This window comes from Pristiophorus japonicus, chromosome 18 (genome assembly GCF_044704955.1).
Source record: "Pristiophorus japonicus isolate sPriJap1 chromosome 18, sPriJap1.hap1, whole genome shotgun sequence".
In the NCBI taxonomy this organism is placed as follows: domain Eukaryota; kingdom Metazoa; phylum Chordata; class Chondrichthyes; family Pristiophoridae; genus Pristiophorus; species Pristiophorus japonicus.
In genome coordinates, this window is record NC_091994.1 from 42336372 (window position 1) to 42361906 (window position 25535).

The 25535-nt window shown below is 42.3% G+C and overlaps 1 protein-coding gene across 2 annotated transcripts in view; it reads left to right on the plus strand.

The window, feature by feature from the left end:
* LOC139228682 (endophilin-A2-like) overlaps positions 1-25535 on the plus strand; it is a 121876-nt gene that overhangs the window by 85314 nt on the left and 11027 nt on the right. For both annotated transcript variants that reach the window (XM_070859922.1, XM_070859923.1), the window contains exons 4-8: positions 1803-1946; positions 3476-3609; positions 7042-7200; positions 9398-9501; positions 24365-24492. In XM_070859922.1, coding sequence (XP_070716023.1) covers positions 1803-1946; positions 3476-3609; positions 7042-7200; positions 9398-9501; positions 24365-24492 — 669 coding nt within the window. The remainder of the gene's footprint in view (positions 1-1802; positions 1947-3475; positions 3610-7041; positions 7201-9397; positions 9502-24364; positions 24493-25535) is intronic.

Below are 25535 nucleotides of genomic sequence, written 5' to 3' on the forward strand. Positions count from 1 at the left end.
TTAAAAAATCTGGTGCCTTTAGCTTTTGGTTGCCGCTGGCTCTGCAAGACCTGTGTGTAAGTAGTCAGCAGCACCAGAAGGATAAAAACAGCGTCAGTGTTCATTACCGTTGTGTGACACTCTTAATTCATGACTTCAAATTGTACCTACTGCCAGTGTCAAAACATGTAATTCACCCTGGTAAACAGCTTAAAATGCACCCATGTTAGGACGGTTCGAGTGCATGATTGTATAGCTAGATTTTTTAACTCAAGTGGGCATAGTATGAAAATTCAGACATTAACATGAAAATCTATGGGGCAATATTGAGTTTCATGAAGGTATGAAGTTAAGCTGGCATTTTAAATTTCGATTCAATGTTTCTTGCATTGTGCCACAGTATCAAAACAGCTCTAAGTCACAAATGACATCCTTTGTAACCATGACAAAGGTAGACTCTCCCTCCTCGTCCTTCCTGACTTGTCTGCATCATTTGACACCGTTTACCACTCCATCCTCCTCTAATGCTTCTCCACCGTCGCCCAGCTGGATGGGACTGCACTCTCCTAGTTCCATTCTTATCTATCTAATCGTAGTCAGATAATCACCAGCAATGGCTTCTCTTCTCACTCCTGCATCATTGCCTCTGGTGTCCCCCAAGGATCTTGGTCCCTCCTATTTTTCATCTACATGCTGCCCTTGGCAACATAATCTGAAAGGTACACAGTATTAGTTTCCACATGTACGCTGACGACACCCAGCTCTACCTCACCACCACTTTCCTCAACTCCTGCACGGTCTCTAAATTGTGTGACTGCCTGTCCGACATCCAGTCCTGGATGAGCAGAAATTTTGGGAAGACAGAAGCCATTGTCTTCGGTCCCCGCCACAAACTCCGTTCCCTAACCATTGACTTCATTCCTTTCCCTAACATCTGTCTGAGGCTGAACCACAGTGTTCGCAACCTTAGTGTCATATTTGACCCCTGAAATGAGCTTCCGACCACACATCCGCGACATGACTCTAAGACCACCCATTTCTACCTCCTAACATCGCTTGTTTCCACCCCGCCTCAGCTCTTCTGCTGCTGAAACCCTCATCCGTGCCTTTGTTATATCTAGACTTAACTATTCCAACGCACTCCTGGCTGGCCTTCCATATTCTATACTATGTAAACATGAGGACATCCAAAACTCAGCAGCCTATGTCCTGACTCGCACCAAGTCCCATTCACCCATCACCCCTGTGCTTGCTAACCTACATTGGCTCCCAGTTAAGCAACGCCTCGATTTCAAAATTCTCATCCTTGTTTTAAAATCCTTCCATGGCCTCGCCCCTCCCTATCTCTTTAATCTCCTCCAGCCCCCCCCCCCGCCAGCTGAGATATCTGCACCCCTCTAATTATGCCTTCGAGCCTCCCCAATTAATAATTGCTCAAACATTTGGTGGCCATGCCTTCAGTTGCCTAGACCCTAAGCTCTGGAATTCCCTCCCTAAACTTCTGCACCTCTCTACCTCTCTCTCCTTCAAGATGCTCCTTAAAACCTACCTCTTTGACCAAACTTTTGGTCACCTGCCCTTATTTCTCCTTGTGTAGCTCGGTGTCAAATTTTTTTGTCTTGTAATACTCCTGTGAAGCTCCTTGGGACATTTTACTACGTTAAAGGTGCTGTTTAAATACAAGTCGTTGTTGATTACGTGAGCACTTATGTTTGTAAAGACTTGTAAATTGTCAGACTTTCCGCTGGATGAAAATTGTCTGGCCGTTGGAATCATTTAAGTCCTTTTGATTGCCAAAATTAACCCATTGCATCTTTTCACAGCATCCAGAGCGAAACTAACAATGCTGAACACAGTGTCGAAAATTCGCGGACAGGTGAAAAACCCAGGCTACCCTCAACCAGAAGGGCTTCTTGGAGAATCCATGATAAAATTTGGGAAGGATCTAGGTGAAGAATCAAATTTTGGTAAGTACTTTGATTAGTGTTTATTTCATCAATAGTCACCAGACTTGGTAGATTTTTGGGATCCACACTGTTAACATTGGATTTTTTATTGTTGTATCATTTTATTAATTTTCTTTTTAAAGATATCTGGGCAGATGTCCTCATTGTATAATGTATTGGTACATTGCAATGCAGAGTGGATTGGTAGAGGTTTGCATTGTATATCACAATCAGTTCTTGGTCTCAGCTGGGGGAAAGTGTTGGGTGGATATGAGGGGCTCTCCCATAGAAGCGGAGGGATAATGGGAAGGCGAGTCAGTTGAGGCTGCTCACAGTTATCATGCTTGATAACAGTTTGCTCCTTTGTCTTCGTCCAAAGGGACATGGATCTTTTTAAAGAAGGGGAACGGAGGGGAAAAAACTGGCGTGGCAGTGCAACTTATTAAAATCCAAGCTTGTGCCTCAGAATTGTTCACAAAAAGTTCATTCCAGCGATTTCCGCTTCATGTTGTGCACCGGCTCTGAAGCACCTTGTTTGGATATGCTGTGAAGGCTGGATGCTTCACCAAAAGGAAGTAATCTGAGTTACTCACTCTGACTCCTAGACACCAGCTTCAGAATGGTGTCGAATGAAGCCGAGCAGCAATTTGCTGGTTGCCCGCTTGGCTCGGTGCATGGGGAAACTGAATAAAAGGGCAAGGAGAAAAATGCATTAAAAGTGATTATCCAATCCTTTTTTTAAAAAAAAAAAGCTAATCATTTCACTCTCCTATTGAAGTGAAACTTACTCTTCCTATTATGGGGTAGTCAGCAGGAAAAAGGAACAAAGATTTTGTATGGGAACTTCCAAAAGGAATGATGCCTCAGAGTAACTTTTGTTGAGGAAGTTAACAGTAAGCTTTTTTTCATAAATGGATTTTTGGGTTTATTTTTGTGAACGAAGTTGTGGTCTACTGTGAGCTCTGAGAAATACATAGTTTTTCTCACTGGCACCTCTGTACACTTTGTTTTGTCCTTGTACATTTACAATGCTGAAATGGCAGAGCTTGATTGTCAATAACTGCGGTTTTGTAGCCTGTTCTGGTGGCTCAATTACTGATAGCACCACTCATTGTGAAACTGAGACACAGAAATGTCTCGAGCCAGATTCCGGAGTTGTGATGAGTTAGTTAGCTTTAGCTTCAGCTGGTAGTGGTACGAGTGCTAAATTGACAGCACCCCTCCACAAAGGACAGGGAAATGTAGCCTGGGCTCTTGTTCCTCGTTAGTCAGTGACCCTGATGGAAAATGTGCTTGTGTGGAGGTCAAATAAGGACAGCATTGAGCTTAACTGTGATGCCTCTCACAGTTGAACTCATTGTTCAAGGCCATGTGTGAAGGATACACAGATATATTTGAGGGCAAGTACTGTCCCAACATGTGTCATCCCCATCAGGAGAGGAGGGCAAACATTTGCAGGGGTGAAAATGGTTTTGTCATTCACTGAAGTAGCGATCTTTTCAGTTTTAGGTACTTCAGTTGATTCTTGCATTTAAATTTTGTGATTTAAGGAGGGGCTCTCATTGATGTTGGCGAATCGATGAAGCGAATGGCTGAGGTGAAAGACTCCCTGGATATTGAAGTCAAACAGAACTTTATTGACCCATTACAAAGTCTATGTGATAAAGATTTCAAAGAAATTCAGGTAAAAGGTCATCTATAGGTAAACACATTGCATTAGTGATTCTCCAGCCATACTATCCCCTTCTCTCCCCCAAAAGAAAGACTGCTTAAATATATTTTGGAATGATTCTTTTGTCATTTGGGCTTCAATGGTTTGTGAGTATTCTTGAAGCTTCACTGTCACATTATGATCTCTCAACTTGGTCCCATTAAAGGATCCTATTCATGCCTGTTGTCCCTATGATGCGGAATCCACATCTTTTCGATGCTGTCCTTGAAGCGATGTACATCATGGAGGCTAACCACATTTCCGAATTGTCTTGAACATGGTTGATCTCTCACAGATCAGTGCTTTATGGATTAAGGTCTCTAATAACTATTTACAAACACACAACAATGAGAAGCATGACTGCCAACAAATGCTAAAAGTACAATATACATATAACACAAACAATTACAATGTTCTAAATGGATTAATTACCCTTACTAAGCACGTCTTCTGACCTTGTTTGTGCGTGTCTGTCCAATTTGCAATGTGGCTCTTGATATTGAAAATTCCATGTCTCCACTTGAACACAAAGCTCTTGCAGGGAAGTAATTCACACATCTCTTCAGCTTTTGGAAGCACTCTTTTGCTGTCTTATCATTCATAGGTGCTGAAACCAACACTTCGCGGTAGCTCCCAGATAGTTTATTTTCTTCATTGAATCAAACAATGTCTAATGCAATGTTTTAATTAACATAAGACACAACTATATTTAACTAGCACAGATTTTGTGTCGCCGGACGAAAGCTGAATTTAAAACTGCCAAGGCTCTCCTCTAAGATCAGTGGCTTGGAAGCCAAGCCATGTTTTTAGCAAGTTCCTACACATTTACATTTGGCGTACATTTAGCTGTGTGGGCTCCATGCTTGAAAAGTGAATAAAACAATAAATACAAAGGGGGAACTATACATTTCTATCTTTTATCTGAATTGAAACTCTGTCTACATTCATAGCCATAAATAGTGTTGTGGTAAGATGGTTCCTGCTGGTGGTTTCAGACCTAAAATGCAAATATCAGCTGTGCAAAAAAGATCTTTTGCAGTTTGGATCTCGAAGAACAAAGCTCAGCAGGGCTAGAGAGGGAAAAAATATAATTATACCTCAAATTGTTCCCCAATCGGTTGTCTCTTTTAAAGTGATAAGTATTTGTAATTGTGCAAAATTACCCAAATTGATTTGTGCACTTGCGGAGTGACGCCATTAGTTAACAAATCACTGGGAACTCTGATTTTTGCCCGTGTTGGTATTGATCAATCCTTCAAACCTGAAGTGAACTTTGATGCAATTCACTATCGAGTTTGATTGTTTTCCTGTTTATTCACATTTCATCAATTTGCTGGTCTAATTCAAATAGTTCATTTGTATAATTAAACAAGTCAGTTCTTTGTCATAGGCAAAACTCCCTATTTACATTAGTGGGATCATCAATTTAAACCAACAGCTGTGATCTAAACTGCGACAGCGTTTGATGTTAGTCAAGTAAACAATAGACTCTGTCACATAGTCATTAAATCGAAGTTCAATGAACCCACTATAAGAGCTAAGTGATTATCCCAAGTTCTTAAGAGCTGCCTGTGTTTCTATCAAAAAAGCCAATGCTGCCCACGATTGAAATCCATAGAATATTTGTTGCTTTTTGTACTTTGTATTTAAAATGTGTTTTAAATGTACATAAGGCAGGTTAATAAACCGTAACTGTAGACCAGGATAAAGCAGCAGGTTTGCCAGGAAATTGCACAGGATAAAGAGATGCAAATGAGAAAAGCATGGCCTCTGCTGCGTTTCCTGCCATTTGCAGTCGTCTGATGTTGAACACAAGGCCCCCTATTAGATCCCAGTGATTTGGAATTGGCAGAGGTGGTCCTACAAATACTGATGGGAAGCCCATGGAAGTGATTTCCGAGTACTGCCATGCGCCGGCCCCATTGAAGAAAAAAATATTCTACTTGGGAAGCGAGCATGACACCTTGCCATAGGCTGGGAAACCCCACCTCCTGTATGTTCATGATCCCGGGGCTGGAGATATCCTGGGGTTAGTAGAGAATCGCCAAGGCAGGAGGAATTGACAGTAATTCTTCAGTGGTCAGTTGAAATTTTCACACCTGAGATCAATAAATTTTGGATAAGGGTATCGAGATTTGGAGCAAAGGCTAGTAAATGGAGTTGAGGTACAGATCAGCCACGATTTAATTGAATGGTGAAACAGGGTTGCGAAGCTGAATATCCTGCTCCTATTTCTCTGCGCCCAAAAATGAGTTGGGGGGTGGGGGAACGGATCCCAAGTCATAGTGTCAAACTAAATCAGTCAAGCTAAGTGTTTAGTGATAATATAAAGCCAATTTAGGGCATTGGTGTGCTGTACCTTTTGATAGAATAGTGAGTGGAGGGTGGGTTCATGGTTCATGACTCATTCTTCACAAATCTGATCCTACCTGTGTTATTGGAGAAAACATTTGAGTGGAGGATAGATGCTTTTTGTTCCCCACCTGTCTGGGAGGGAAACTCTAAAGGCCACAGCCACTTTTGCTTGCACCTCTTTGAAACAGGCAGAAGAACCGCTCTGTCAAAAGTCATGGGGTAGGTTGTCTAACTATCATCCTGGGTTACATGCCGAGGGAGACCTAAAGAAAAGGGAAGCATGTTCCATATGATTGCAGAGGAAACAGAAGGGGAAAATAGAACTTGTGGCCTTTGAAAGCAACTAAAGTAATCTTGACTGCCGTGTTCTGGTTTTCCCATCCTGAGGGGATCCTTGAAGTACAATCACACCATCTCCCAAAGAGATTGATTTGGAGTCCCAACCTCGGCAGTCACTAACTTGTCCCTGTGTTAGACACCGCAAATGATAGTAAACTAGTCTGTCGCATCAGCTGACTATGGAACAGCAGTGACTTCAACGTTGCAACACCCCAATCCCCACTGAATTATGACACTAAAGAGGTAGCATTGAACAGCTAAAGGGACTGGACAAATATGATTTATCAAAAAGCATTTCACTGCACGGGAAAAGTAATAAATTGATTCGGCTTCCTATATAGCGTAATGAGTTCATGCATTATGTGGGGGTTACCAGGCTGTCTAAACTAGAAAACTACAGCTTCAATATTGGTCTGTGCTGAGGTAGCCATTGTCAGTTGGGGTGCTACAATTGGCCTCGGTGCCCCTATGAGAGAGAGAAAAAAATAACAGTAGGGTTGGGCTGGCTCCCTAGAGTTTCAATAGCTTGCCTATAACTCAATATCAGGGTTCACATAAGATAGATTATGTGGGCAACATCTTTGAGGACTGTCTGCACCAGTCGAACTATGTAGAATAAGAGTAAGGGCCTTCAGGGGAAAGGGGAACAAAAAACTGCACAAGAATATTTTAGAAATTATTGCTTATTACATATTATTTTTGACATTGCAGCATCACTTGAAGAAGCTAGAGGGTCGGCGCCTGGACTATGACTACAAGAAGAAGCGACAGGGTAAAATCCCTGAGGAGGAGATCAAACAGGCCATGGAGAAATTTGATGAGTCCAAAGATGTGGCAGAAACTAGCATGTACAACCTTTTAGAAACTGATGTAAGAATAATGTCATAAGTCCAGCTACTCTGTTCTGCTTTTTCTTTTCTATATGTTATGTTCATGTTTGGAATAAATAGTGTCAGCTGTGGCTCAGTGGATAGGTGGTTATGGATTCAAGTTCCACTTGAGCACAAAAATTTAGGCTGGCACTGAGCGAGTGCTGCACTGTCAGAAGTGCCGTCTTTCAGATGAGACGTTAAACCGAGGCTCCATCTGTTCTCTCAGGTGGACGTGAAAGATCCCATGGCACTTTTTCGAAGAAGAGCAGGGGAGTTATCCTGTGTGTCTTGGCCAAAATTTATCCCTCAATCAACATAACAAAAATAAATTATCTAGTCATTATCACATTGCTGTTTGTGAGAGCTTGCTGTGTGCAAATTGGCTGCTGCATTTCCTACAAGTCTTCCTTTAAATAATATGGCCTTGACTATCAGTGACAGGATTATATGTTGGAGTTGCCCGGTGGCTTGGTAAAGGCGCCACTTTGTGCAGTACTGCGCCATCCCACTTCGGTTTCGGTTCTCCGAGTTTGCTGATCTCGGCTGTAAGGAAATGGTATTTGGCTTGATGGGCTAAATGGAAAAATGTCAGCATTAGGATTTCGGATCTTCAATCACTACCCGGTGCCACTGCTAGAAGTTGCACATGCATACATTTCATCGAAGAAGCAAATTAGACTCCGCTATGAATGTCCCTAGTCAAATAACCTACCAACACACTCCTTTTTTGCTAACATAATGATCTCAACAAAGGTCAGTGCCTTCAAATGGAAAGGCAAGAAATGGGGAAAGTGATGACAGATGTTGTGGAATAAAAGTGCTTTTGCTGTTTTACTTGTGATCATAGAGCTCGTAAATGTACCATTACACCTCCAAGGATTGTACTTCTGGTTTATATGAAGTGTTAAGGAAATGGAGTAAGTGTTGTCTCATCCAATCATCTAATCCAAACAATATAAAATATGTGTGCATAGGACATTACAGGAACTATCTGAAGCTTTATTGAGTGCCCTGAGAAAATTTACCAAACTTCCGTTGTAGCGTTGGTTAGATTTATAATGCATCTAACTTTATTTCTGTAACAACATAAAATATTCTTTCAGCTATGCTCAACAGCAGTTTTCACAACATTGTTGACTAATTATCCAGCTTTAAAATCAGGGCAGAATGAATGTTTGATTCGTCCCTCTGACTTGGAATGTTCTAATCCTGCAGATTGCTTCATCTCGGCTCAGCCAAGGGATGATTTAGAAATCAGAGTTCTGAAAATGAGTCGGACCCAAAACAGGATTTGCCCTGTTTGTGCTGCTGGATACTGAAAAATACCTATACATACACCTGAAATCCTGTTCCTCCTGTCTTCTGTTTCCTCCCTCCCTTCCTTAATGTTCCTGTCCCATCTTTATAACATCAGTGTCCTTTCTTGTGTGAACCCACATTCTGTAAGTGTTGAGTAGAGAAGAAATAAGTTGGATTGGTATAGAGCCATATCATGTCATTGAAATGTCCCAAAGCACTTGACACAGTGAACCACTGTTGGACTGCAGTGTCTGTTGTGTTGGCAAACATAGCAGCCATGGTATAGCAGCAAGATCCATGGGATGACAACTGTTATTTGGTGGTATTGGTGGAACGACGAATGTTGGTCAGGACAATAGGATCACTCCTTTAAATAATGTCCTCTTTAATTAGCAGACAGAAGCTCTGTTTAACCTCTCATGCAAAGAACTGCAATTCTTAACTCCCTGAATACTGTACTTGAGTGCCATAGAGTGCATTGGGACTAACATAAAGATGTTCCATACCTTTTTATCTTTCATATATTCAGTTGGAATAGGACAGTAGGGAAGGCCCAGCATAAGGATAGGAGAGGCAGATGGCCCACTGTGTCAAACATATACAGGTTCACAAATGCACAAAATTGGTGTTGGGGTGAAATTGCCCCTCGTGACTTTTCTTGATCCTGAGCGAATTCTGAAGAGAAAGCTCTGCAGAATTTATAAATGTAAAAGGGTTTAGGCATGAATCAGTCTTATCTTGTCTCTATAAACAGATATTGGACAGGTGGTTACCCTTGGGAATGAGAGCCATTTATCTCATGGGGGGAGGGGGGAAGTCATCTATGATTTTCATTTGTTATCAATTTGTACATAGTTTAAAATAGCCTAAACCAAAAATGAATGATTCTCTTGCAGATCGAACAGGTGAGCCAAATGTCGGCCCTGGTGGAGGCACAACTCGATTATCACAGACAAGCTGTACAAATTCTGGAGGAGCTCTCTGATAAGCTAAAGGAAAGGTAAGAAACAGAATACATACAACCCTAGTCAGCTGTTCAGTGTGATAGGGATGTTTCACATAATTTGGGAGTCCTTAACCCAAATGTAAGGATACATTTTTGTGATATCGGGATCATAAGGTGCAAGATGGAGTCTTGATTTCTCTACCTGTCTGATTGTAGACAAAAATACCAGCTGATAGTCAACTTGTGCTCTGGTGGAGGTATAAGATCCCATGGCACTATTTCGAAGAAGAGCAGGTGAGTTATCCCTGGTGTTCTGGCCAAGATCGATCCCTCAATCAACAACACTTCCAACAAAAAAACAGATTGTCTGAACATTATCACATTGCTGTTTTTGGGAGCTTTCTGTGCGCAAATTGGCTGCTGCGTTTTCTACATTACAACACTGGCTACACACCAAAAGTACTTAATTGGCTGTGAAGTGCTTTGGGACGTCCAGAGGTCGTGAAAGGTGCTATTTAAATGCAATTCTTCATATTTTTATATCGAACCTCAATGTCCCAAACGCTTTACAGCCGCCAGTGAAGTACTTTTGAGTGTAGTCACTGTTGTAATGTAGTTACGCGATATGAAGGGATGGTGAAGCATGTTGCTAAAACGTTAGCTGTCAATTCTAGTCCTATTATGAGATGCTTTATGCTTAGTCATTCCAGTGTACAAATGGATGAAAATTGTGACTGACTGTTTGTCACCGGTGATTGTGCTGCCAAAAGCCTAGATTTATACACGATAGTCTTAAACAGTTTTTATATTGCATCTTGGTGAGGCGATGGGGGCCGTCGGCTCCCAGCATTCAGATTTCTCTCAGCCAGCTGGAATCTCAGAAAAAGATGTCTTTCCAAAGGTCAGCCGTAACAAATCTGGCAAGTGTACTATTGGGTAGCCACCGGGTTGTGTGACATCTGTGTTTTGAGAGCTGGTGCCGCTACCATCCCACTAACAACAACAGCTTATATTTATGTAGCACCTTTGACATAATAATACTAAGTGCCATGTTAAAGTAGCATGAATACTGAGCTTGAAGTTGTTAACTAATTGAAATTCACTTCAGGATAAGATTTGTTATTTTGTCTGGTGGCCAGTCAGAGGGGGGTGTCCATTAATTGGAGGCCAGTGTGTTGAATTTGGAGCTCGATGTGTTCTTTGGCTTTGCAGAAAGTCCATTTCTATCTGGTAAAGATGCCGTGCTTTCTGAGAGATTCTCAGAATGCCTGCTGTTGGACAGTCTGTAATCCGTTTCCTTAGAAACGGCTCCTTTCTAAAAGCCTGATTCATTGCAAACACTTCATTCTGCTGGTTTGATTGTCGATTAGGAAAGGTTATTTTAAAAACGGGGGAGAAAAATGGCACAGTTGCTCAGAGTAAGTAGCTCTAGTTAGTGTGTAATCTTCAAACGTTGAGGAAATTTCCGCCTGTATTTCATGCAGCATGAAGCATATCCTGGCTATCGCATTGTGAACATGCCATGTGTCGGCTTTTGAAAGGAAACCTCCCACAGTTTCAAATGGCTGTAGTTAGAAATATACAATGGTTTCCCTTCCCCCAGTGTTTGTTTTTCTTGTAGCGGAAGGAAAGGAAAGGGAGACGTCAAACTGTGATTGAAGGAATGAGTTGGTGAAGAGGAAACTTTCACAATTGAGGCATTTTAATATTGTTAAGTGCAGAGAAAGCGGCACTCTTGCAGAAAATGAGCAATAAGATGGAGGCCCTGCTTTTTTGCTGTCTGACAGAAACTTGCATTGGAGGCTGTTCAGAGAAGGTTTACTTGGTTGATTCTGGAGATGATGGGGTTGACTTATGAAGGTAGATTGGGCCTGTACTCATTGACGTTCAGAAGAATGAGAGATGATCTTATTGAAACATATAATGAAGGGGCTTGACGAGATGGATGCAGAGAGGATATTTCCACTCATCGGGGAAACTAAAACTAGGGGACATAGTCTTAGAATAAGGGGCCGCCCATTTAAAACTGATGAGAAATTTCTTAGGGTTGTAAATCTAAGGAATTCTCTGCCCCAGAGAGCTGTGGAGGCTGGGTCATTGAATATATTTAAGGCGGAGATGGAAGATTTTTGAGCGATAAGGGAGCAAAGGGTTATGGGGAGCAGGCAGGCAAGTGGAGCGGAGTCCATGATCAGATCAGCCATGATCTTATTAAATGGCAGAGCAGGCTAGAGGGGCCAAATGGCCTACTCCTGCTCCTATTTCTTATGTTATGTAAACTTGAGGGAGCCACAAAAATAGACTGATACCGTTGGAGGTTTGAGATTTTCATTCCTTACATTGATGATGTGCTGATAGCATCAGAGGTACCAGCATTAAGGTGCCTTGGCTATTCATCAGAGTGACCTAGAGGCTAAAAGCACCCCTTATTAATATATACCGGCCAGAAGCCCCAAATTTGATTCCAGATCTGTCTTGAGTCAGCAGATGTCAGCTAGAGTATGCTCCAACTGACTGGTGCCCCTTAGCCAGGAAAGTGATTTCCCCCTCCTCCTCATTATCCACCAATCCCTATTGGAGAGCGTGTGTGTAGACAAGATCAGACTTGGCCGTGATAATCCAGTATCCTATCAAAGCTCATTGTCGAGAGTCACAAAGAAGAAGGGATTCCTTGTATGAGAAATTTACACATGCCCAAAGTCAAAACTGCAAAACTGCACTTCCTGTGAGCCAAAACATGAACTTTTGCACGAAGTCATCTGGTAGCAAGCCACAGATTGAACACTGAATCATTTCACTGATCTACACACTGGAAATAATATAGACACCACTGTAAATTCCTGATCTCTCAAAATGATGAGCAAATACCACTTGACAGACTATCTCAGGCAACAAACTGAATCAAGTTTATTAAGTAAAATTGAACAGAAATATGAGCAAGCACTGCACATTTCACTAGGTTGCAGAATTTTGGTTAATTCACACTCCATTCTAAAAAAACCCCCACAGAAATTAGTCATTCTTGTAACTTGCAACATGCTTGTAAAGAAATGTGTTACATGAAACTAAAATCCTTCATTACCCTCATCATCATGGGCAGTCCCTTGGAGTCGAGGATGACTTGCTTCCACACTAGAAATTAGTTCTCCGGTGACTGAAGAGTCTACTGTGGGACCTACAGTCTCTGTCACAGGTGGGGCAGACGGTGGTTGAAGCAACGGGTGGATGGGGTGCCTGGGTTGCCGCGCGCTCCTTCCGCTGTCAACGCTTGGCTTCAGCTTGCTCTCAACGAAGACTCAGTGTTCAGCGCTTTCCAGGATGCTTTTCCTCCACTTTGAGCGGTCTTGGGCCAGGGATTCCCAGGTGTCTGTGGAAACCCTCAAAACCTCCTTGAAAATTGCCCTCAACCGCACAGCAGTGTACCACGAAGGGGATTGCCAAACCAGGAAAAGACTCCAGTATTTTTTCTCTCTGTATGGAGCTGTCAATCAATACCATCATCAAATATCCTGGCTAAAATGTCTGCTACAACAGCCTCACCACTGGTGGGGCCAGCAAACCCAAAAGATTAGCACTGCCTCTTTCTTGCAGCCTGTGCATCGATATTAACTGTTTCTAGCACCTTTGTGTCGAACACTGGTTAAGCAGTCCACCTAGACAGAAGTGATTCACCACCATTGAAATGGCACAGGCACATGAGCCCCAAATTTTGTGTATTTCATGTACATATAGATGGGCTACATTTTTAACAAGTAGTAATCAAGTTAAGGGGTCCACAAGCTGTATAACATCCTATAAAGGTGCATTAATAATCATTATCTTGTATAATTTGACAGATTCATCATACTGCCAGTGCTCCCCCTGTAACCACATTGTGACAAATTTATTTTGAGTATAAAATCCAGAAGTAGCTGTTTTCGTAAATCACTTTTGAGTTTGTGAGGGATTTGATTGACTGTGTTTAAATACAATGTTAAGCCATATCGAACCTACCTTAGAATATCGGGAGTTTGAGCAAGCCTGGACTCAACCTTAATAAAACAGGCCATAAATGATGCAATCAGAAATTTGTCAAAAACCACTAACATTAATGTTCGGTTTATAGGAAGTGTTTCAGAGCAGCCATAACATCAAAATGCACTCTAAAGATTCTGGATTTTACTTTCAGAAATATATAAAAGTTACTGCATAGAAGAAACCATTTGGCCCAACCATTCATTCTTGGGTTTCATCCTCCACACAAGCAAATATTCCTGATCACATTTACCCGCCTGTTTCTTTATTCCTTTTTCCTTCATCGACTTATTCAAAATTAGATTGGATGTTGATGTACTTTCTGCCTCAACCACTAAGTTCATAACGTTCTGCATAAATACATTTCTCCTGTTCTCTGTTCTAAATCTCTTGTGTTTAATCTTGTATCTGTGATATCTTGTTCTAGACCCCACAACCACTGGAAATAGCTTCTGTCTACCCTGTCCCATCTCAAACATTTCTACTATATTGTCTTGTAATCTACATTTGTCCTTCCAAAAAAAAAAAGCCCCATTTCTTCATACCAAGCAGCTTCATCTGCGTAATACTTTGTTTAAAAGCACAAAATCCTTTCTAAATTTGGAACTCAATACTGCATGCACTACTCTGACTTGGGTCTCTTATTGGCTCATCATTATATCTGTTTTTAAATTCAATACTTGTGATAAAGCCTAAAATTCCATTGCCTCTATATTATGGCTTTATCAACCTGAGGTGTTACCATTAATGTTCAGTGAACCTGTACTCTCAAATGCTGATGCTCATCCACAACACCAGGCCTACTTCCATTCAGACTATAATTACTGTTTTTTTTTAAACTGAATGTATTACTGTATCTCACACTAACATTAAATGCTATCTGCCACTTTTTAGCCCATTCTACCATCTTATCAATATCTTTTTGTCGTTTCCTTCAGTCTTTTAGAGTTAACTATACTTCCTATTTTGGTATCATCTGCAAATTTCGACACCACTCCCTCTAGGTGTATATGCAAATTATTGATGTACACAGTGAACGGAAGTGAACTCTGAGATACCACTATCTACTGCCAGTCACTCTGAAAACATCCCTTTACCTCCTACTTTCTGTATTCTACATTACAACCAATTTTTAATCTCGTTTGACATCATCCCCCTAATTTTATCTCCCTTAATCTTCTCTAATAATTTCCCATGTCTTTAAATCCATGCACACTAAATCCACTGCAGTTTCCCCATCTGCCACATCTATTATCTCCGCAAGGAATTTTGTGAGGTTTTTCCATGGCTGATCGTTCCTTTTGAGGCCCATGCTGGGCTACTTCTAACTCTTTTTCTTTTCTCTCTCGATGGATGGTAATTTCAGCCTTAATTCAAGACTCTCAAAATGTTCTTTATCACAGATGTTAAGCTAACTGACCTGTAATTACCTAGATCAGCTTGCTCTCCATTTTTTTAACTGGGTACGACACTGGCCAGCCTTCAGTCCTGTAAATGTAAGAGGAGGGCTTATAGAGCCTATAAGAATGATGAAAACACTAAAGGAGAATGGGAAAATAAGACAAGAGGTTAAGAGCAGGATGAGGAAAGCCAAGAGAGAGCATGAGGAAAACAATTCAAGAAACACAAACCATAAAGTATATCATTAAAAAGAGAATAATTCAAACCGAGTAGGAGTGAGAGAGGATTGTTAATTTCATAAGTACTTTTGTAAAGAAAAGGATTTCGGAGAGGAAGTGAATGCATTCACACTCAGCAGAGCCCTGAAATATAATTTCAAGGACCTCGGCAATTTCCTGCCTCATCTTCAGTATCCTAGAATGTATCCCCTTGGGTGATTGCACTTCGTCTTCCTTTAGCTTAAATAACTGTGAAATTTTGCTGAATTCCCTCTCAACCACTTCAGGACTCACTTCCTCTCATCTTGCTCTTAACCTCTCTTATTTTCTCATTCTCCTTTTAGTGTGTTCATCATTCTTATAGTCTCTATGAGCCCTCCTCTTACATTTTTTAATTGGTTTCTCATCTCTTTATTTATCCATGGCATCTTGAAATTACGAGTAGTTTGCAAAGGTACCGAATAAGTATGTTCCGATCACTTTTCTTTAAAAACATGTCATTGTTTAGATCCAAGCTGATATAATTTGTTGCAGATGTTGGAGCTCGTGAGTCATGCCTGCGTGTGCAGTATATCGTGTTTTGAATATACAATTACAGCTGCAATCTGTTTTTATGTAATTTAGGATTTAAAGTAGGTTTCTAATGTTGGAGAAGGCATGGAGAGATTAGTTATGGGAGAAACTTAAAACCGTGTTTTCTTTAAAAGCCGAATAACAATGAGAAATACTACGAAAAGGCTTCGACGAAGTCAAAATTATACACTCCGTGTGATCTGGTTTTATCTTTCACACCCTTCCGATCTAGCATACCTCCTGGGTGAGGGCAGGAAAGCAATGCCAGTTTGCGTGTTTTGTATTTGGCCCATGGTGACCCTGCGTGGGGGACTGGAAAACCAGTTCCTGCTCCTGATCGGTATTCGATGACGCCTGCAGGCTCGGCTATGAAGCTATCTGCGGGGGAACAGCCTATTAATAACTTTTCAGGCTCATGCACAATGAATTTCCACTTGAGCAAGGTATGGGGAGCTGCAAGCAGCCATGGAACTGTATGCCAGTATAAGTCAGTGCCATAAGGAAGGTGGAAATAAAGGGATCATTCAGGTTTGTTAACTATTGTGCAGAGCTTGAGTAAATTTGATGCCATAGTACTGTAAATTCTGCACATTGGCAACTGAGAGATGATGGTGGTGTGTGACTGAGGCCTGCATATTCTCGGTCACTGCAGCCGAATTGAATTGGCAGTTTGTTGCTGAGATGCGTCGATCAAGCCTATAGAATTCAAGTTTCTATTGATTTATATGTGTTGTGTTCTGACCGCAGGGGTCTGTTCCATGTGAATTTGCAACAGTTATATAAATGTTGATCATGTTCTGTGTAATTTCATGGGGACTCACTTCCTCTCTCATTCTGCTCTTAACCTCTCATTTTCCTTTTAGTGTGTTCATCATTGTTATAGTCTCTCTAAGCCCTCCTCTTACATTTTAATTGGTTTCTCATCTCTTTATTTATCCATGGCATCTTGAAACTACTAGTAGTTTTTAAGTTTCTCCCATAACTAATCTCTCCATGCCTTCTCCAACATTAGAAAACCTACTTTAAAGCCCACAATTTCATCATACTAGAAACATTTATCTTTGCATTTTGATATTTTACTAACCTTGACTTGTACGAGGGAATTTCTTTGTCTCGTAATTTGCAGTCAGCGACGATGCAATGGCGTTCGCCGCTGGCCCCAAAGTAAGCTTCGCACAAAGAACTTGAGAAGTTCGGCTTTTCCGACATGTAATTGAAATCAACACAGGTTAATCAGGGGTTCCCAACGAAGAGCTGCTGTAACGTCAACAAGCTTCTTAAGCAGCCAATCAAAACACACAATTCTCAGACAGTAAACCAGGAAGTGGGTAAGTTTCTTTGGGCTCAAATTTCCGCATGAGTTGCACTATTTTTTTTGGTGTAACTTGATTTTTCTTGTGTGTCTTTTTAGTTGCAAATATGGCCATTTAATTTGCGCCAGTGTAAGTGAGTTAGTTCGGTTTTTTTATTAGGTCAGTTTTTTTTTTCAAAAGGGGGCGTTTCCAGCCACTTACACCACTTAAGCCAATTTGGCCAGAAGAAAGTTGTACTAACCTAACTTGGGGCAGCATATGGGTCCCCTTTTGTCCACACAGAAAAACTTCACTTAGTTAAGGAATCGGCGCAAGTAACTACATTTAAAGCACCACCAAGCACCAAAAAAAACGCACAGTAATAAGCAATCAATAAATAACACACAAAAAAAATAGAAGGAACCCTGCACCTAAAGCACCAAAATCAATCAGTAAACAACAAAAATAGAACTCCTACCTTAGGGAACGCAGCGGGCCCCGCCGATGAGGGAGCCCATTCGGTTAGGGATGGCGTGCTTCGGCCCCTCCCACACAGCATGCAGTGCGCGTTTGCCGAAACGGCCTGCCAGGAGCTACTGCACATGCGCGCAGACTCTAGCGTGCATGCGCAGAGGTCCCGGCACTGTTTTCAGCGCCGGGACCTTGCTCCTACCCCCTCTCTCTTTCTTCTGCCAGCTCCACAGACAGCCCGAGAATCGGCCATGATCGCACAGATCTTTTTTGGCGCTGCTTCTGATTTAAAATGTCGGCGGGGGGCTCAGGTGCGCCGAAAAAGCCGGAGGGCCAAATTTGGGCCCTTTTTGATTCTAACTTTTTTTAAATGGTAGAGTGGGAAAAACAAAGATTGATGCTCTCATGGGGATAAGGCAAACCTGAAATAAAGGGGGGGAAATTGCCTTCGGAGGCTTCCTTCATTTTAATGAAAATACCTGGTGGTCACAGAGGAACATCTGATTGCAGTCGGAAACCTAGTTTCACAGTCCAGTGTACGGGGTCGTGTCTTCCAGGTACGTATTTGTATCGTGGGCCTGGACCACCAATGAATATCTAGTATTCTCATTGAAAATGGGAACTCCATTTCTACGTGCTCCCATTACAATCAATGAGAATACTCCTAAAAAAAAAACAAGAAACACAACACAATTTAAAAAAAAAACACCTCCCACATTTAAAATTAATTGAAATTGAATGCAACGAAATGTTTTAGGAAAAAAAACACTTTATTGAATTTTTTTTGTGTGTTTTAATAAGGTTAGAAATAAATTTACCTTAATGGACAAGGTTTTTAATATAAAAATTAGTGACTACATTTAATTTTTCTATATTTTAAAATTCTCACACTGGTAATGGGCTATACACCTGCTTTTGACAGGTGTAAGAGTTTGAAGGACATTCGCTCGGCAAGAGTTGGGCGACTAGCCCAATCTCTGCCTCGCGGATGTCCTCCCAGGGATGCGTGCGATCTGTCAAGACTTTTCATTAGGGTTATAACCTTTGTTTAGCAGGCAGTAGACTGTTAAAATCTCAGTTACACCTAATCCAAACGGGTCTAACTTTTAATGGGTATTTAACAGTGGTATTACTGCAGAAGAGCTGACGTTTTTGAGCTGATTTGAGCGATTTCACTGATTGGCGGCTCTGTGGGGAGACGGGAAGTTGGGTAGCGGGATTGGGTGGGAATGAGGGGCACAGCCTGTGGAAGAGCAGTGAATGACAGACTGCAACTTCAGGTTTTTCGCATTAGGTTGCGCTTGGGTTAAATCCTGAAATTGCGTTCAGTTTTAAAGGCAAAATGACAGCAAACGCTGCCAGTTCGCTGTCATCAGAACCGCAAATTCCGGGCCAATATCTTATAAACCACATCATTGTGGGGTTGACTTTCAAATTTACAAACATAAGTTAGTGAAAAATGTAAGAGTTTTAACATTTGCTGGACATAATTAAAATGCTTTTTAATAATGAATTTAATGTCAGTATAGGAATTTTCATTCTCAAAAGAAAAGCTGAAAGCCAAATTTGGTAAAGAAAGGGTGTATCTGAGCTAGAGATATTCCAGGTTTGATTCCTAAGCTGTGCTGAGTTAGTTTGGGTCGTATTTGGTGACATTTAGAGTTATCCTCAATGCTTCTGGAACCAAGGAGAAGGAAAATCAACTCGAGTTCCAACTCCTATCCAGTGACCACTACTGGAAAATCGATGCCTGGTGAGGACTGGGTCGTATCTGGGCCTCGCTCATGGTTGAATAGTCTGCAGATGTTTAATCTGGAGACACCACATGAACGATGGAAACATTGGTGTGTGTGGCGGTGGGGGCGTTGGTAGCGGAGACGGGTGCAGGGCGGGGAGGGTGTACGCATGGTGGCTAGTTGGTCTGTGGAGCCATATTCCGGACCACAACAGTACCTTCAGAACTGGAGGAAATAGAATTGGAAGAACAAGACAAAAAAGACTGCATTTGATTTGTTTTCTTAATTAAAAAAGCCCCAACATGTCTTGAGCGTGTCTGCTAAAGCCTCAGTAGAAAAGTACAAGACAACTGGAGACCAGGCACAGCTCTACAAGCCTAATTGCCTCCGGAAGTGTTGGCCGCGAAGCACCATTGATGGTAGATGGCCCGAGGCTTGTTTGGGGGGCAGGCATTAGGAAGGTGACTTCCAAAGTTATTTTAAAAGTTGATAAAGATTCTCAATTTATTTAAAAAGTTTCTAAGAGTTGTTAAAAAGTCTAAAATATAAATCAATAATAAATTATAAAAGTTTCCCCAAGTTTCTAAAAGTTGATAAAGTCAAAGATATAGATTAATAATAGATATTTAAAAGTATTTTGATAGTCTAGTCTAAAATGTAAGTTTTAAAAATTCTCCCAAATTGTTGAAAAGTTGATTAAAAGTTTAAAAATTAATTAAAAAGTTGGTTGGGAGTATAAGAAGTTGGGTTGAACTTCGCCGCCTCGGTCCCTTCGGCAGGTTCAGCGCCAGCCAGGAGTCCCTTCGGCAGGTTGAACGCCGGCCCTGGAGTCTCTTCAGCCGGTTCGACATCCCCCAAATCTATCCGCACAATGAACAGCTGGTTCGGCCATCTGAGGAAGTGTTTGAAGACCAGGCCCTCAAATCTACCACCAAGCTCATGGCCTACAGGGCTGTAGTAATACCCGTCCTCCTGTATGGATCTGAGGCATGGACGATGTATCGAAGGCACCAAGTCGCTGGAGATATATAACCAACGATGTTACCGCAAGATCCTGAAAATCCCCTGGGAGGACAGGTGGACCAACATCAGTGTCCTCGACCAGGCTAACATCCCCAGTATTGAAGCACTGACCATACTCGACCAGCTTCGCTGGGCAGGCCACATAGTACGCATGCCAGAAACGAGACTCCCGAAGCAAATGCTTTATGCGGAGCTCCTTCATGGTAAACGAGCCAGTGGAAGCATTATAAGGACACCCTCAAAGCCTCCCTGGTAAAGTGCGACATCACTACTGACACCTGAGAGACCCTGGCCGAAGACCGCCCGAGGTGGAGAAAGTGCATCCGGGAGGGCGTTGGGCTCTTCAAGTCTCAACGCAAAGAGCATGAAGAGGCCAAGCGCAGGCAGCGGAAGGAGTGTGCGGCAAACCAGCCCCACCGACTCCTTCCCTCGACTAATGTCTGTCCCACCTGTAACAGGATCTGTGGTTCTCGTATCGGACTGATCAGTCAACAAAGAACTCACTTAGGGAGTGGAAGCAAGTCTTACTCGATTCTGAGGGACTGCCTGTGATGATAGTAACATAGAAACATAAAATAATAGGTGCAGGAGTAAGCTATTCAGCCCTTCGAGCCTGCATCGCCATTCAATGAGATCATGGCTGATCATTTCCTCATTATCCCTTTCCTGCTTTCTCTCCATACCCCTTGATCCCCTTAACCGTAAGGGCCATATCTAACTCCCTCTTGAATATATCCAATGAACTGGCATCAACAACTCTCTGCGGCAGGGAATTCCATAGGTTAACAAGTCTTGAGTGAAGAAGTTTCTCCTCATCTCAGTCCCAAATGGCCTACCCCTTATCCTAAGACTATGTACCCTGGTTCTGGATTCCCCAACATCAGGAACATGCTTCCCGCATCTAACCTGTCCAGTCCCATCAGAACCTTATACGTTTCTATGAAATCCCCTCTCATCCTTCTAAACTCGACTGAATAAGGCCAAGTTGATCCAGTCTCTCCTCATATATGACAGTCCGGCCATCCCTGGAATCAGTCTGGTGAACCTTCGCTGCACTCCCTCAATAGCAAGAACATCCTTCCTCCGATTAGGAGACCAAAACTGAAGACAATATTCCAGGTGAGGCCTCACTAAGGCCCTGTACAATTGCAGTAAGACCTCCCTGCTCCTGTACTCAAATCCCCTAGCTATGAAGGCAAACATACCATTTGCCACCTTCACCGCCTGCTATACCTGCATGCCCACTTTAAGTGACTGATGAGCCATGACACCCAGGTCTCGTTGCACCTCCGCTTTTCCTAATCTGTCGCCATCCAGATAATCTGCCTTTGTGTTTTTGCCCCCAAAATGGATAAACTCACATTTAGCCACATTATATTGCATCTGCCATGCATTTGCCCACTCACCTAACCTGTCCAAGGCACCCTGCAGCCTCTTAGCGTTCTCCCGACAGCTAACACCGCCACCCAGTTTCGTGTCATCTGCAAACTTGGAGATATTACACTCAATTTCTTCTAAATCGTTAATGTATATTGTAAAGAGCTGGGGTCCCAGCACTGAGCCTTGCGGCACTCCACTAGTCACTGCCTGCCGTTCTGAAAAGGACCCATTTATCCCGACTCTCTGCTTCATGTCTGCCAACCAGTTCTCTATCCACATCAGTACATTACCCCCAATACCATGCGCTTTGATTTTGCACACCAATCTCTTGTGCGGGACCTTGTCAAAAGCCTTTTGAAAGTCCAAATATACCGCATCCACTGGTTCTCCCTTGTCCACTCTGCTAGTTACATCCTCAAAAAATTCCAGAAGATTCGTCAAGCATGATTTCCTTTTCATAAATCCATGCTGACTTGGTCCGATCCTATCACTGCTTTCCAAATGCACTGCTATTTCATCCTGAATGATTGATTCCAACATTTTCCCCACTACTGATGTCAGGCTAACCGGTCTATAATTACCCGTTTTCTCTCTCCTTTTTAAAAAAAAAAAAAAGTGATGTTACATTAGCTACCCTCCAGTCCATAGGAACTGATCCAGTACAGGATGATGGAAAGGTCTGTATCCTTTTGTGAGAAGCAACCTGCTGCAGGGCTGGAAATTAATTTGAAAGACTCATTATGACTAAATTGCAACACTGCAATTTTTTTTCCTTCTCACTTGCTCTTTCTAAAGTTGGAAAGATGTTGAAATCGGTTGGTGTGGGGTATAAATACTGGTACTGACCTGTTAGGCCGAATGGCCTGTTTCTGTGCTGTGAATACCATGTAAATTGGCTTCACTTGTGCGTGACCACAGCACAAACAAAAAATTCCCGAAGTATGGTTAGGAAAGCCACACTGAACATGGTGATGCAGTGTGGTTTCCCCTAAGAATAGCCGTGTTGTGCAGAGGTCAGCCATACTTTTTTAACTGCAGTCAGTTTCTATTAACAGATCAGAAACGTTATAGTGCGGCTCGTCCTTTCCAGAAACAGCTGGTCTGGGCCCGGCAACCCAGTGTTTGTTTTGAGAGCTGCTTCTGCAAAGGATTACTTTAGAAAGAATGGAAGTTGTTAGTAATTAATGGTATGCAAAATAATGTGTACATTTAAAGTACGTCAACTTGCTTCAGGAGGGAGGGTGCTCATTTCTGGGTCATGTGGTGGTAAGTTCCAAAATAAAAACTGCAAATGCTGGAAATACTCAGCAGGGCAGGTAGCATCTGCGGAGAGAGAAACAGTTAACGTTTCAGATCGATGACCCTTCGTCGGAACTGACCTGAGTATTTCCAGCATTTTCTGTTTTTATTTCAGATTTCCAGCATCTGCAGTATTTTGCTTTTGTGTGATAAGTTCCAAGTACATTTCAGTGTTTGAACTCTTAATCTAGCTTGACACTCCCATAGTGCTGAAGGTGTACTGCATTGTTGGAGTTGCCGAACTTTAGATAAGAGGTCCTGTCTGCCTGGTTAATGACATCCCATGGCACTATTTGACAAAGAACCAGGTGTCCTGACCACCATTCACACCCACCCACTCCAAACAACACTGCCTGAAACCAATTCTCATATCTTGTTACACAAATTGGCTGCAAGTTTGCTTGCATATGCCATTGTACTTAAGAGTAATTAAGTGTACTTGCAACATCTTGATGCATTTGAGACGTGATTAAATGCTGTATCAGTGCAATTTTTTTTTTCTTCATATCAATTGAACTTTGTGGTAAATTCCACACCAGGCGTAAGATGTTGTGTATCACTTGGTTGCCTCTGCAACATCCGGGTGCAAGTGTGGTGTCTCGATGTGGAAAGAACCGTTTGAAAGTAAATGGAGGCTGCACAGGATTCATCCATAAACCTGAATAAGGATAAATATATGGCCATTGGGGCAAGTTGAAGGCTGCCTTTTATCACTTTGATTCTCAGTGTAGTATTTTTATTGGTGTCCCAGTTACATAGAATTACATGGATTATATGGCACAGGAACAGACCATTCGGCTCAACCAGTCCATGCCGACGTTTATGCTCCACTCGGCCCAAAGTCAAGATGGAACTGTTGGAATTTATTTCAGTATTGAAATCCATCAATCTTTGCTTTAGTTAGTAGTCATGGAATCGTTGATCTTCTGCTCTGTTTTTTTTTCCTTTCTTGGCTTAGTTTATATTGAAATAGTGCTCTTGATTTACTTTATCTGTACCATTTGAAGATCTTGTGTAAGGCTCTCTCTCTGTCACCTTGTTTCAAGATTAAAGTGCCCACATTTCTCCAGTCTTGAGAGCTCAGTGCTCTGAGTTTAAGGGTTAGCATCATGGCTCTTTGACTCTGTGGTCTGAATGTTTCCATTGTGACTTGGTATCCAAAGTCTTAATGTTCAACAGCTTGATACAGTTTCAATGTCCTTTTAAACTTTTTCATGGCCAGCTGCCTAAAAAGGTATTGTGAGTATTCTTCATTCGTCTACTTTCCCCATCATCCTCTACAAACAAGTAATCGTGGTATGATGAATATAGAGTGATGGGATCTTACACAGCCAAGTCATGCCTGAAATAGGTTTTCATCTAGACACAATTGTGCTATCAGCCCCATATGTAGGGTTGGTGAAGTAAATTGGTGGTAATGTATTCTAATGATCCCATTATACACTGTGGTGAGTATTAACCGTCTCATTAATCATGCACCTTGTCTGACGCTACTAATGGTTACACACAGGATACGGGATGCATCGGGTCGGCCCAAGCGTGAATACCAGCCCAAGCCTCGAAGCACTTACAGCGAATGTGGAGAGACAGACCATTCCAATGGAGGTTTCTCCTATAGCGGGCCAACAAAATCACAAGGTGAGCAATTGTATTTTTTGTTTGGCTATTAGTGAGTCATGAGATGCCATACACAACAATGTGAATACACCTTAACTGACCAGTCAACCCTCCCACAAGCTCTTCCATAACACCGCACACCCTCTTTGTGAATCCTTTGCTTTCCTTGCGCTGCGCTTTGGTAAAACCAGGAGAGCGGGCTGAGAAAATGGAGGATTTCCGCACAGTTCCATGCGACAGCGGGGTTTGCTTCAATGTTGGGTCAAGTTAGGGAGTGTTGCTGCTCCCTCTGGCCCACCCTAGTACTGAGCATTCAAACCAGGAAGCTCCCAAGTTTGATCCCTGTTTCTGCCAAGTTACCAGATCTCACCCCTAGTGGCAATTGGGGCACCACAATTAACCTCAACAGCCCTAGGCTAGGAAGGGAAAAGTTCAGCCAGGATTACTGCTCCTGATCGCTTAAAAAGCGGCCCCCTCCTGAAAAGTGAAAATGTGGATGCGTAACAGGCTCAGGACCAGGTTAGGCTGTGATGCAGTCCATAGACAAATAGCCTTGCTGACACTAGCTGTCAAGACTTGTGTGAGAAGAACAGTCATTTGGGTCATCATCATCATAGGCAGTCCCTTGAAACGAGGATGACTTGCTTCCACGCCGCAAAGGGATGAGTTCACAGGTGTTTTAATGAAGGACCTACTATTCTGGATCCCGAACTACATCTTGAAGGGTGGAAGATGCCTGCACAAGGATTTTTTTTAACGTGTGATGGCCATTGCACATCAGCTTACACATGGGCTTGACAGAGCTAGGTCTTGGTCCAGTGGCAAGGATTAGCCAGGACGACTGGAGACCAGCTCTGCTGCACGGACCTAGTGCGCACACATCGCAGTGTGGGCTGGCCCCTGCTGCTTCTGGGCCCCGATCACTTGGGTAAGGTACTTGAGAGTAGCCATCGACTTTGGAACTGCCTCCCTTTGTGAGAAGAGGGGAGAAACTTAGGAGAAGCAAGAATTGAAGTAGACTCTCAAAAACCTAGCCAGAATATCAGACCAGCTAAGGGTTGCTG